Source organism: Jaculus jaculus, chromosome 18 (assembly GCF_020740685.1).
Source record: "Jaculus jaculus isolate mJacJac1 chromosome 18, mJacJac1.mat.Y.cur, whole genome shotgun sequence".
NCBI classification, from domain to species: domain Eukaryota; kingdom Metazoa; phylum Chordata; class Mammalia; order Rodentia; family Dipodidae; genus Jaculus; species Jaculus jaculus.
The window spans coordinates 35116387-35129495 of NC_059119.1; the positions used below are offsets into that span (position 1 = coordinate 35116387).

The 13109-nt window shown below is 41.7% G+C and overlaps 1 protein-coding gene across 1 annotated transcript in view; it reads left to right on the forward strand.

Moving 5' to 3' along the window:
* The window catches only part of Kdm5a (lysine demethylase 5A), a 137856-nt gene that overhangs the window by 79952 nt on the left and 44795 nt on the right, over positions 1-13109 (forward strand). Inside the window, 4 exon segments of the mRNA XM_045137268.1 lie at positions 5763-5944; positions 6397-6521; positions 7444-7594; positions 10750-10864. Of these exon segments, the coding sequence (XP_044993203.1) occupies positions 5763-5944; positions 6397-6521; positions 7444-7594; positions 10750-10864 (573 nt within the window).

The following is a 13109-nucleotide window of genomic DNA, read 5'->3' on the forward strand; positions in this document are numbered from 1 at the left end:
AGAATGGGCATACTAGAGCCTTCAACCACTGCAAATGATCTCCAGATGCATGTTCCACTTGTTGTATCTGTCGTTATATAGGTACTAGGAAATCAAACCCAGGTCATCAGGTATTGTAACCAAGCACCTTAACCACTGAGTCATCTCTCCAGCCCCACTTTTCTCTTAATTCAACTTTTTTTTTCAGTTTTGAATTTGAGAGAGAATGGATGTGCTAGGACCTTTAGCCACTGCATATGAACTCCAGTTGCATGTTGCATGTACCATCATGTGCATTTGGCTTAATTTGTTTCTGGGGAATCAAACTTGGGTCCTTGGATTTCACAGGCCAGCACCTAAGTCACTAAGCCATCTCTTCAGCCCCATGCACCACTTTTTTTGCATCTGTTTTTACATGGGTACCAGGGAATCGAACTGGGCTGCCCACTGAGCCATCTCTCCAGCCCTGGTCCCCTTCCTTCCTTCCTTCCTTCCTTCCTTCCTTCCTTCCTTCCTTCCTTCCTTCCTTCCTTCCTTCCTTCCTTCCCCTCTCCCTCCCTCCCTCTCTCTCTCTCTCTCTCTCTCTCTCTCTCTCTCTCTCTCTTTCTTTCTTTCTTTCTTTCTTTCTTTCTCTTGGTTTTTCAAGGTAGGTTCTCACTCTAGTTCACCTGACCTGGAATTCACTCTGTGGTCTCAGGGTGGCGTCCAGTGCTCTGTGATCCTCCTATCTCTGCCTCCAGAGGGCTGGGATTAAAGGCATGTGCCACCATACCTGGTCCTCTTTCTTACTTGATCTTGAGACAGTGTCTCTTGTTTGATGCTGTGAAGTCAGATTAGATTTGGAATTCTCCTGACTTCCTCCCATTACCATAGGTGCATTGTGGTTACACATGTATGCACCACTTAACACATCTGGCTTTACGTGGGTGCTGAGGATTTCAACGGTGGCGGTAGGCGTGCAGAACATGTTTATGCATCTGGTTTTATGTGGGTACTGGGGAATCAAACCTGGGTCTTTTGTATTAACTAGTAATGACTGCTAAGGCATCTCTCCAGCTCACCAGCATTTTTTTGTTTTAAGTAGGGTCTCACTCTAGCCCATGCTGACCTGGAATTCACTGTGTAGTTTCAGGGTTGCCTCAGGCTCACAGTGATCCTCCTACATCTCTGCCTGGGATTAAAAGTTGTTGTTGTTGTTTTTAATGGGTTGTCTCTTCTATCTCAAAAAGTATGCCTAACCTAAAGTTAGTAAGATTCTCTTTTATAAAAATGTTTTATTCATTTGCAAGCAGAGAGAGGTGGAAGAGAGACAGAGAATGGGTGCACTAGGGCCTACAGCCAGTGCAAATGAACTTCAGATGCATGCCCCAGTCTGCATCTGTCTTTACATGGGTTCTGGGGAATCGAACTCCAGTGATTGGGCACTGTAGGCAAGCACCTTAACCATTGAGCCATCTCTCCAGCCCCTTCAGATTTTGTTTGCATAGTTTATACTGCACTTACATTTAACAAACCATGTAACTTGCTTAAGTATATTAAATAAGATAGATGAAGGTTTATTTCCTTGTATATGTCACAATTTCAAGCTAAAGAGGGTTCTAGTTTGAGATGATAATTTGCATTTGTGTATTAATTGGCAAGAACAACTACATTGGTAGATTGTAAAGCTATCTCTGTGTGCATGCTTGCCATGACATCCATGTAGAGGTCAAAGGACAGAGAGCCTCGGTGTCAGTCTTCTGTTAGGCCTTGTTTGAGGCATGCCTTCTTATTGTTCACTACTGTCTTTACCAGGTTAGCTTCCCCAAGGGCTTCCAGGAAAGTCTTGTCCTCCCTTCCCTTCTTGCTGTAGGCACACTGGGATTGCATATGCTAGTATTACTGTGTCCAGTTTCATGAGGGTTTGGGGGATCTGAACTAAGGTATTCATGCTTGTGCAGCACACATTTAATCCAATGAGCCATATTCCTGGCTCCCCAAAAGAGTATTTTCATTTTTTAGAAGATCTAGTAGGATTAGTTTTCCATGAGATACATACATTTTGGGACTTAGTGTATACTCTTTTGAAGTAGCCAGAACTGTTAGTTGATTTATTAATTCCCCTTATTTGCAAGTTGTTCTGAAGCCATGTAAATTCTTGTAAACTAAGAAATCCCTGTGCCTCATTTTGGAACCCTTTTTACATAAAAATAATTTTAAAGAAAATATTAAAGGTTAGTGTGATGGCTTATGCCTGTAACCTCAGCATTTGACTGGTCCAGGAGGAAGAGGTGCCCCAAGTTAGAGGCCTACCTGGCTACACGGGGATTTCTGGGTTAGCCTGAGCTACAGAGTAAAATTCTCTTTCCATAAGCCAAATCTAGGGACTAGGGAGATAGTTCCGCGGTTAAGATTACTTGTGTGAGCGTGCAGGCCGGAGAGGACCTAATCTGTCCCGAGTCTGACTTACCAGCACCCACGCCAACAGCTGGGTATGGCCATGCATGCCTGTCGACCCAGTCCTGTGGGGGAATAAGATTGCAGAATTGTTGGGGATTGCTAGTCAGCCACCAAAAGTTGCAACAGTGAGAGAGTACATCTCAGTGAAACACAAGTGGAAATATGAAAAGAGAACACCCGACATTTACCCCTGACCTGCACACAAGTGCGTACCCCACACACCACACATACTACACATACACATGCGTACAGAAGTTACCAAAGAAAATATAAGTGCTGATATGGGAAAGTGAAAGTAGGAGAGGCTAGCCAGTGGTCAACTATCTAAATTAAACTGATGAAAAACAAAAGGTATGATAAAAGAATGGATATGTCTGCAAGTGAGTAACTTGTTTAACTGAAACATGTATTGCTCTTTGAGCATAATTGGGTTTCCAAGTACCTTACTCAAGCAAGCTGAAACTATGAAAGCTATCCCTATATAATAGAAGTTTGGATAAAATATACTTCATGAATTTTTACTTTTTAAAAAATGTGTATATTTGTGTGTGTGGTGTGTGCTAAAGCCAGAGCAAAACAACATTGGACAAAGTCATCTGTATATTTCCTTGACACCAAGTCCCTTTCTGAACCTGGAACTGCAGTTTTTTGGGGGAGGGGCTCCCAGCAGTTAACTCTGCTATTCCTAAGGTTATAGGCATGCATGGCCACGACCAGCTGTTCATGTAAGTGATGGGGAGTCAAATTCAAGTGGTTTCAGGCCCTCATGCTTGTGAGACAAGCACTCTTTCCACTGAGTCATCACTTGCCTGTGAAGCCGAACAACCTGGTTTCAATTCCCCAGTACCCACATAAAACCAGATGCACAAAGTGGTACATACATCTGGAGTTTGTTTGCAGTGGCTAGAGGCCCTGATGTACCCATTCTTATTCTTTCTCAAAAAAATAGATTAAAAAAATAAAAACTGGGCTGGAGAGATGGCTTAGTGTTTAAGTGTTTGCCTGTGAAGCCTAAAGACCCCGGTTTGAGGCTTGATGTCCCAGGACCCACATAAGCAAGATGCACACGGGGGCGCACGCATCTGGAGTTCGTTTGCAGTGGCTGGAGTCCTTGGCGCACCCATTCTCTTTCTGTCTGTGTGCGCCCCTCCCTCCCTCCCTCCCCCTCTCCCTCTCCCTCCCTCCCTCCCTCCCTCCCTCTCTCCCTCTCTCTCTCTCCTGCTCTCAAATAAATGAATAAAAAAATTAAAAATAATATTTTTGGCCTTGGAGAGAGATCTCAGCTAGGTACTTGCATATAAAGCCTTAGGACCCAGGTTCAACTCCTCAGAACCCAGGTAAGCCAGATGCACATGGTGGTGCATGTGTCTGGTGTTCATTTGCAGTTGCTAGAGGCCCTGGCACACCCATTCTCTCCTTCTTCCCACCCCCTCCCTCTCTCTCTCTCAAATAAAGTATTTTTAAAAATATTTGACAGAGGGATGGAGGGGGATAGCTTAGCAGTTAAGGCTAAGCCATCTCTTCTGCCCATTACGAGTATATTTTTGAGCCTGGGAAGATGACTCATTAGATAAAGTGCTTATCAAGCCTGAGTCCCTGAGTTTGATCTGCAGACCCCTCATACAAAGCCATAAGCTATGGCTGGGTTTCCCAGCATGCTGACAGTGAAATGGGAGCAAGAGAATGGAGAATTTTCTGGAAGCTTGAAGTAGTCAATAACTGTGAGAGCTAGAGAATAAGGAAGAGAGGAGGTTGGGGGGGGTGATGGGAGGAGAAAGAGATATCCCGCCTCAAACAAGGTAGGAAGCAAGAATCCACCCAAAAGTTATCCTTTGATTTCCAGGGCCTGCTTTCATGCAGAAACAACCAACAACTCCCCTCTTCCCTCCTCCCCACACACAGACACACACTATATTATCCTTGTGTGCAATAAAATCTTCCTTTTTTTTTTCTGAGGTAGTGCCGTCTTCTAGCCCAGGCGGACCTGGAATTTACTGTGTAGCCTCAGGGTGGCCTTGAACTCCTAGTGATTCTCCTACCTCGGCCTCCCAGGTGCTGAGATTAAAGGCATGTGCCGCTATGCCTGTTTTCTTTCATTGTTTTAAAGTTAATACAAAACTACCTTAAAAATACAGAGTTTCTGGACTGGAGAGATGGCTCAGCAGTTAAGACACTTGCCTGCAAATCCTAACAACCTGGCATTCAGTTCCCCAGTACCCATGTAAAGCCAGATGCACAGAGGATTACATGAACCTGGCATTCATTCGCAGCAGCTGAAGGCCCTAGTGTGCCCATTCACTCTGTCTATATCTCCTTTCTGTCTCTGTTTGCTAGTAAATAAATTAAAATGATGTTAAATATATAGAGCTTCATGAATTATATAGTAAAACTTATTAGCATTCAGGTTAATAAATAGAAGTTTAGCAGGGCATGGTGGCGCACACCTGTAATCCCAGCACTTGGGAGGCAGAAGTAGGAGGATCACCTTGAATTTGAGGCCATTATGAAACCACATAGTGAATTTCAGGTTAGCCTGGACTAGAGTGAGACCCTACCTTGAAAAACAAAAAAAATTTGAATAAGTAAATAGAAGTTTAGCAGTATGTTGGCTCACGCCATCCTAGCATTTAATGCTAGCATTTGGCAGTCAGAAGTATGATCACTGTGAGTTTGGGATCAACCTGGTTCTACAGAGTGAGTGCCAGGTCTAGAGTGAGATCCTACCTCGAACAAAACAAAGAAAGAAAGAGGTTTGTCATTCATTGCAAAAAGTTCCAGTTAAAATTTCTCTTAAAAAATTATTCTTAGCCGGGTGTGGTGGTGTACGCCTTTAATCCCAACACTCAGGAGGCAGAGGTAGGAGGATTGCTGTGAGTTCAAGGCCATCCTGAGACTACAGAGTGAATTCCAGGTCAGCTTGGGCTAGAGTGAGACCCTACCTCAAAAAAAAAAAAATTATTCTGGGGCTGGAGAGATGGCTTTGCAGCTGAGGTGCTTGCCTGCAAAGCCTAAAGACCCAGGTTTGATTTCCCAATACCCATGTAAGCCAAATGCAGAAAGTTGGGCAGGCATCTGGAATTTGTTTCAGTGGCTTGATTTTGACTTAGTAGTAATCACTTGCATTTCTTTACAGTTTTATTGCTCAAATATGCATTCTTTGATACCAAAGTTAAATCTTGTCCAATTTTCAAGGTTTAGTCATTAGTTTTAGAAGATGTTTTCCATGTTTACTATTTTATCTCCTGTATTTATGCATGTAAATCAAGAGGTTTTCTTCACGAAGAACATAACTGTTCTTTTAAGAAGTAGAATTACTTGATCTGGTGTCATAAATTACATTTCAGGGTGTTGTGATGTCAGAAGAAGAGGTGTTTGAACTTGTTCCTGATGATGAGCGGCAGTGTTCGGCATGCAGAACCACGTGTTTTCTCTCTGCGCTCACGTGCTCCTGTAATCCGGAGCGACTCGTATGTCTCTACCATCCAACTGACCTCTGTCCCTGTCCCATGCAGAAGAAATGTCTTAGGTATCAAAAAGTATTGTAAAATCTTCATTAGTTTTTTAGAGTCAGATCTTAATGTTGTTCTTGGTTACTTTGTTCCCTGCCCCTGAATCAATTACTTGTCCTTATCTATTTACATTAAAGTTGGCCCCAAACAGAGCAACTATAATTCGTTGTTGTTTTTTTTTTTTCTTTAAGTAATTTAGTTTTTTGAAGTAGTGTCCCGGTCATTCTATCCCTGGCTGACTTGGAATTCACTTTGTAGTCTCAGAGTGGCCTTGAACTCAAGGTGATCCTCCTACCTCTGCATCCTGATTGCTGGGATTAAAGGGGTGCACCACCATGCCTGGATTCATTTTTTTTTTCTCTGTGTATTAAAACTGTAGACTACTTTATTTTTCCCTTAATTTATTTTCAAGTTACTGTTGTATTGTGCAGTTTTTACTTACGTGTTTTAATTTTTTTTTTTTTTGTAGATACCGCTATCCATTAGAAGATCTCCCTTCTCTTCTTTATGGTGTTAAAGTCAGGGCACAATCCTATGACACTTGGGTCAGCCGTGTTACAGAAGCATTGTCAGCTAACTTCAACCATAAGAAAGGTGAAACTACTGTCCTTAAATGGTCACTGAAAAATCTTATGGTACTTGAAACTAATGAGTTCATTGACTATAAGCCAGGGTTTCTATTTGAATATTTTTTCTTTTTCTCCTTCCTTCTTCCTTCCCTTCTTTCTTTTTTCTGTCTTTCCTTTCCTTTTCCTTTCCCTTTCTTTTCTTTTTTTTTCCTTTGGTTTTTTGAGTTAGGCTCTCGCTCTATCCCAGGCTGACCTGGAATTCACTATGGAGTCTCAGGGTGGCCTAGAACTCATGGCAATCCTCCTACCTCTGCCTCCCAAATGCTAGGATTAAAGGCATGCACCACCACACCTGGCTCCCCTTCCCCTCCCCTTTTCTCCTCTTCCCTTCCCTTAGCATTTCATGTGGCTTGAAATTTGTTTTGTGATCTAGGCTTGCCTGAATATCATAACCCTCCTGTCCTGATATCTTGAGGTTAAATGTGTATACCACATACTTGGCAAGTATCTCCTTTTTAATGAAAAGACTGGCATAAAGTGTGTAGCCATTTCTATTAGTGAACTAACATTGAAGGTCTTTTTTGAGAGAAATGAGCCTTTTAGAATAAGTATCTTACCAGAGCTTTTATGGCATTGGAGATTGTAATGGATGTAGTATGATTCTAGTTTGTTGATGACTCCCTTGAGTGAAGTTTGTAAAAAAAAAAAAAAAAAAATTTTTTTTTTTTTTTTTTGAGGTAGCTTCTCACTGTAGCTCAGGCTGACCTGGAATTCACTATGTAGTCTCAGGGTGGCCTCGAACTCTCAGCGATCCTCCTACCTCTGCCTCCAGAGTGCTGGGATTAAAGGCGTGTGCCACCACACCTGGCTAGGTTTGTAAAGATTCTAAAATGGCTTTCTGTGCTTAAGGTCATAGTATATTAATAGTCTTTCATTTATATTTGTAGATTTGATTGAATTAAGAGTAATGCTGGAAGATGCTGAGGATAGAAAATACCCAGAAAATGATCTCTTTCGAAAGCTCAGAGATGCTGTAAAAGAAGCCGAAACCTGTGCTTCTGTGGCTCAGCTGCTTCTGAGCAAAAAGCAGAAACAGAGGTAAACTACAAGTGTTTATTTCTTCTGGTGTCCTGTTCTTTGAAAAAGCCAGTTTTACTTTACCCATGTATGAGTGTCTGTATTATCTGTGCCCTCTTGTGTCCATGTCCCTTCCTTCCCTCGTTCTCTCTCTCTCTGTTCACTGTAGAGGCTGAGATAGGAGATTGCTATGAGTTTGAGGCCATTCTGGGCCTATAGAGTTGAGTTCCAGGTCACACTGAGCTAGAATGAGACCTTATTTGGAAAGAAACAACAACAAAAAAAAAATTAAAGAAGAAAGACCACAGAAAATCTATGCTTTATGGAAAAGAGCATAGTTAATCTTGACTTCCCTTGATACCATCCACCTAAGGTGATAGTATCTAATCAGGGCTTTTTTTTTTTTTCTTTCTTTCTTTTTCCATTTATTGGGTTCCAAATTAAGCTTCATGAACAGCATAGAGTAATAACAAAGGATCTGAGTAAGATATTTGAATTCACATGCTGTGATTCATTTTCTTGTTTATTAGAAGTGGTTCACTTTTTATAAAGTGGAAGTCATATTTCTAACTTTAAAAACATCTTCATCAACAAACTCTTCTTCCTTGTTGCATTCTGTAACACGCTTCTGTTGTTGGTGTGGTTGGAAGGTTGGATGACAGTCTTGTGCCTGCTCAGCATACGCTGTATCGCTAACCCCAGCCCTGCCCCGTTCTACAGCACTCCTTAGCCTGCTGCTCCTCATACAGAGCAGGCACGCTGCTGTCTAAAGCCGTCCTAGTTGTTCTTCACTCGGCTTGGAATTCTCTTCCTACCATCCAGGTGGCATATTCCCTGTCTTCTTTAAAGTTTTTTTTTTTTTTTTTTTTAACATGTCACTGTCATAAAATTGCATCCATCTTCACTTCTTGCTTTTGCTCTTGCCCAATCTTCTGATGCACTATTTTACTTATTGTTTCCTTCTCCTTTTTCATCCTTTCTGTTGTACATACTAGAGTAGAATGTTGGATTTTGTTCTCTTTTTCATTACCATATTTCTTTTGCTTGGCATAATTTCAATGCCTGACATAATTAGTAGGTGCATAGTATTTGTAAATGGATAACGTAAGTGATACTAAAGGCAGGTGGCAGCAAAGAGTATACTTAATGCATGCAGAACAGGCTGTGGTTAAGAACAGTAGGAGTATAACTCATAGATAATAACCTTTCACTTTTTAAATATTTATTAGAGAGCGAGCGAGCACCAGGGCCTTTAGCCACTGCAAACAAACTCCTGATGCATGTGCCACCTTGTGTATCTGGCTTATGTGGGTACTGAAGAACTGAATCTGGGTCCTTAGGCTTTGTAGGCAAGCATGTTAACCACTGAGCCATCTGTCTAGCCCCCCTTTTTAACTTTCTATTGACAATCTCTACACACAGAAGAGGTGCCATAATGATATTAAGTTTTTATGGTATTATTTCATAGTCGTTCCAATACATTCCTTCTATCAGTATGGCTTTCTATAGCACTTAGCATTGGATCTTAAATTACTTTGTTTTAAAATGTTTTATTTATTTGAGAGAGAGAGAGCCAGATAGGGAATGGGCACACCAGGGCTTCTAGCAAACGAACTTCAGACTCATGCACTACTTTGTGCATCTGGCTTATGTTGGCTCTGGGGAGTTGAACCTAGGTCTCTAGGCTTTGCAGGCAAGTGCCTTAACTGCTAAGCCATCTCTCCAGCCCTTAAATTACCCTTTATTTTTTTGTAATTTATTTTTATTTTTATTTATTTACTTGAGAAAGAGAGAGAGAGAGAGAGAGTGGGTGCATCAGGGTCTCCAATCGCTGCAAACTAATTCTGGACACATGCACCACCTTGTGCCACCTGGCTTATGTGGCTCCTGTGGGTTAAACTTGGGTCCTTTGGCTTTGCAGGCAAACACCTTAACCACTAAGCCATCTCTCTCTCCAGCCCCTTAAATTACTATACAAAAAATATCTTATCTTTATTTACTTGCTAGAGAGAGAGGCAGAAGAGAGAGAGAGAATATGGGTGTGTCAGGACCTCCAGCCACTGCAAACGAACTCCAGACACAAGCACCACCTTGTGCATCTGGCTTTATGTAGGTACTGCTTAATCAAACCAGGCAAGCTCTTTTACTATTAAGCCATCTCTCCAACCCCCTTAAATTACTTTAAAAACATATTTTTAAAAAATATTTTTTAGTTATTTACTTTTATTTATTTATTTGGCAGAGAAAGAAAGGGAGGGAGGGAGGGAGAGAGAGAGAGAATGGGTACGCCAGGGCCTCCAGCCACTGAAAACGAACTCTAGATGCGTATGCCCCCTTGTGCATCTGGCTAATGTGGGTCCTGGGGAATTGAACCTGGGTCTTTTGGCTTTGTAGGCAAATGCCTTAACTGCTAAGCTATCCCTGCAGCCCTAAAAAAAAAAAAATTATTTATAAGCAAAGAGTGAGAAGAGAGGTAATGGGCATGTACAGGCCTTTTGCCACTACAAACCAATGCCAGACACTTGTGTCACTTTATGCACCTGGCTTTGTATAAGCACTGGAGAATTGAACCCAAGCCATTAGCTTTTGCAAGCAAGCACCTTTGTAACATTGAGTCATCTCCCCAGCCCTACTTTTTTTTTTTTTTTTTTTGAGGTAGGATCTTACACTTACCCTAGACTGATCTAGGATTCACTACTTATGGTGATCCTCTTACCTTTGCCTCCCAAGTTTTTAGAAAGAATTTTCCACTGTGTATTAATTTGCCATTAGGACACTAATCTTCTTCAGAGAAATCTAGAAAAGGTTTGGAACCCTTTTAAGAAAAAAAAAAACAAAAAACATGTTTTGGAACAGTTTCAAAGAGCTCTTTTTTTTTTTTTAAGGCAGGCTAAAGCCCCTTATTCTCAGTTGGAGCTACTTAATGTACAAGATTTTATTTTCTAATTAAATTTTTAATATTCTGCCATGGGGAATTAATGTTTGAAATGCGTAGCATTTTTAGTGTGAAGAGACTGTCACTTGGAGGATTAAATCTTGAATTTCTTAACTATGGTGGAATCCCTCAACACTAAAATTCTAGGACTGCTTAAGGTTGAATTTGAAAGACTAGGCGCCACATTTGATACCAGAATGACGAATTTTTCTTACTGTGTCTTAATATTGTTTCACATCAGGCAGAGCTCAGATAGTGGGAGGACTCGGACCAAACTGACAGTAGAAGAATTGAAGGCCTTTGTCCAACAACTTTTTAGTCTTCCGTGTGTCATCAGCCAGGCTCGACAAGTAAAGGTGGAATATCACATTCTTTTTGGGGGGTAATAGTCTTTGTGGTATGAGATATGTTTTGTATTATAAGAATGGTATGAAGCCAGGTGTGGTGGCTCATGTCTTTAATCCCAGCACTTGGGAGGCAGAGGTAGGAGGTGTGAGTTTGAGGCCACCTTGGACTACAGAGTACATTTCAGGTCAGACTGAGCTAGAGTGAGACCCTACCTCTAAAAAACAAACAAGGCATGTATTTGACCCTGTTATTTAAAAAAAAAAAAAAACTTTTATTTATTTATGCATGCATGCATGTGCATGTATACAGGCCCACCAGGATCTCTTGCTGTTGCAACTGAATAACTGATGTTATGTTGTGCTACCTTTTTTTTAATCTGGCTTTTCATGAGTGTTGGGGAATTAAACCCCAGCTAATAGGCTTCACAGTTAAGCACCACTGAGCCATTTCCTCTCCCCTGGTTTGTTGTTTGTTTGTTGTCTGTCTTTAGGCAGGATCTCAGTCTATGCCAGGCTGCCCTGGAACTCAGCAGTCCTTCCACCTCAGCCTCCTATGTGCTGGGCTATAGGCACGAGCTACCACACCCAACCGTATCTGTTTTTTTTCACATATATGTCATTTGAGTGAGGTTCTTTGGTAGTTAATCTCTTGGGTTTGTTTTAGCCTTTACTCCTTTAAAATATTTTGGATCTAATGGCCAGTTTAGAATACTTTTTGAAACCTATGTTCATTTTATGTCATAGTTCTCAATTAATTTAAATTTAGCTAAAATGTTGTAAACTAAGGAATCTGAGTGTTGTGGTAGGTTACTAAAATGAGCTTTTTGTTTGTGTGTGTATGCATGTGGTCACACGAGTGCTGCCTCCTTCCTGCATAAACAAACACTTGTGCCATTTTTTTGCATCTGGTTTATGTGAGTGATTGGGAATTGAACCTGGACTGGAAGGCTTTGCAAACAAGGGCCTTTAGCCCCTGAGTCTTCTTCCTAGCTCCAAAGCATGAACACTTTTACAAAACTAATTATTTTATTTGATTTGTTTGAGAGAGGGGGCAGCAGAGGTGTTGAAAAATGGGCACGCCAGGGCTTTTAGCCCCTTCAAATGAACTTCCTGATACATGTGCCACCTTGTGCATCTGGCTTACGTGGGTCCTGGGGAATCGAACCTTGGGTCCTTTGACTTTGCAGGCAAGTGCCTTAACTACTAAGCCATCTCTCCAGCCCAAAACATGAACATTTTTATGTTTATGTATTTGCAAGGAGAAAGTGAGAATGGGTATTACAGGACCTAGTGTTGCTGCTGCAAACTCCAGACAGACATGTGTCTCTTTGTGCTTCTGACTGGTACTTGGTTTGCAAGCAAGTGCCTTCAACCTCTGAGCCTTCTTCCCAGCTCTAAAATCTAAACTTTTAAAAATACAGAGCTTTGAGATTTCCAGGACACTTGATAGTTTAATGAATAAGTAAACTCTTAAAAACATATGTTAAGGCTCAGCAGTTAAAGGCACTTGCTTCCAAAGTCTTAGTACCCACATAAAGCCACATGCAGAGTGCGTGCATGCGTCTGGAGTTCATATGCAGCAACAAGAGGCCCTGGTGTGCCCATTCTCCTTCTTTCTCACTCTCCCTTTCTCTCTCTTGCCTCGCAGATAGATAAAATATTTTCCAAAATGTATAGGTCAAGTGTGCTCATCTGCATAGTTAGTAATCTTCTGGTAGCTTTAGAGATTTGGCCATTGAGAGGACATCAGTAGGAACGAAGAAAGGGAGTGGGAGTTGAAGACTTGGTAATCACTGTAATGTGCGTGGTGCTTACTCACAGTGGACAGACAAGGAGGTACCAGGAAAAGGGTGCACCTAAAGAAAGGCCCAACTCCTGATACATTGCCACACTTACTGGTCAAGTTAAGACCCTTAGAAGAAACAAAGTATAATGTCACAGGCACCTTCAGAGAATATAAGAAAGAACAGTCATCAATAATGGTGGCACACGCCTTTAGTCTCAGCACTCAGGAGGCAGAGGTAGGAGGATTGCCATGAGTTCAAGGCCATCCTGAGACTGCATAGTGAACTCCAGGCCAGCCTGTGCTAGAGTGAGACCCTGCCTTGAAAAAAAGAGTAGTCAGGATTTATTTTGACTTACAGTCTCAAGGGGGAGCTTCAGGGCAGCAGGGAAAGCATGGCCCAAGCAGAGGTGGGACACCTCTGCCACAGCAGGTGGAGAATCACAGCAGAAAGTGAGCCAGGGCTGGAGG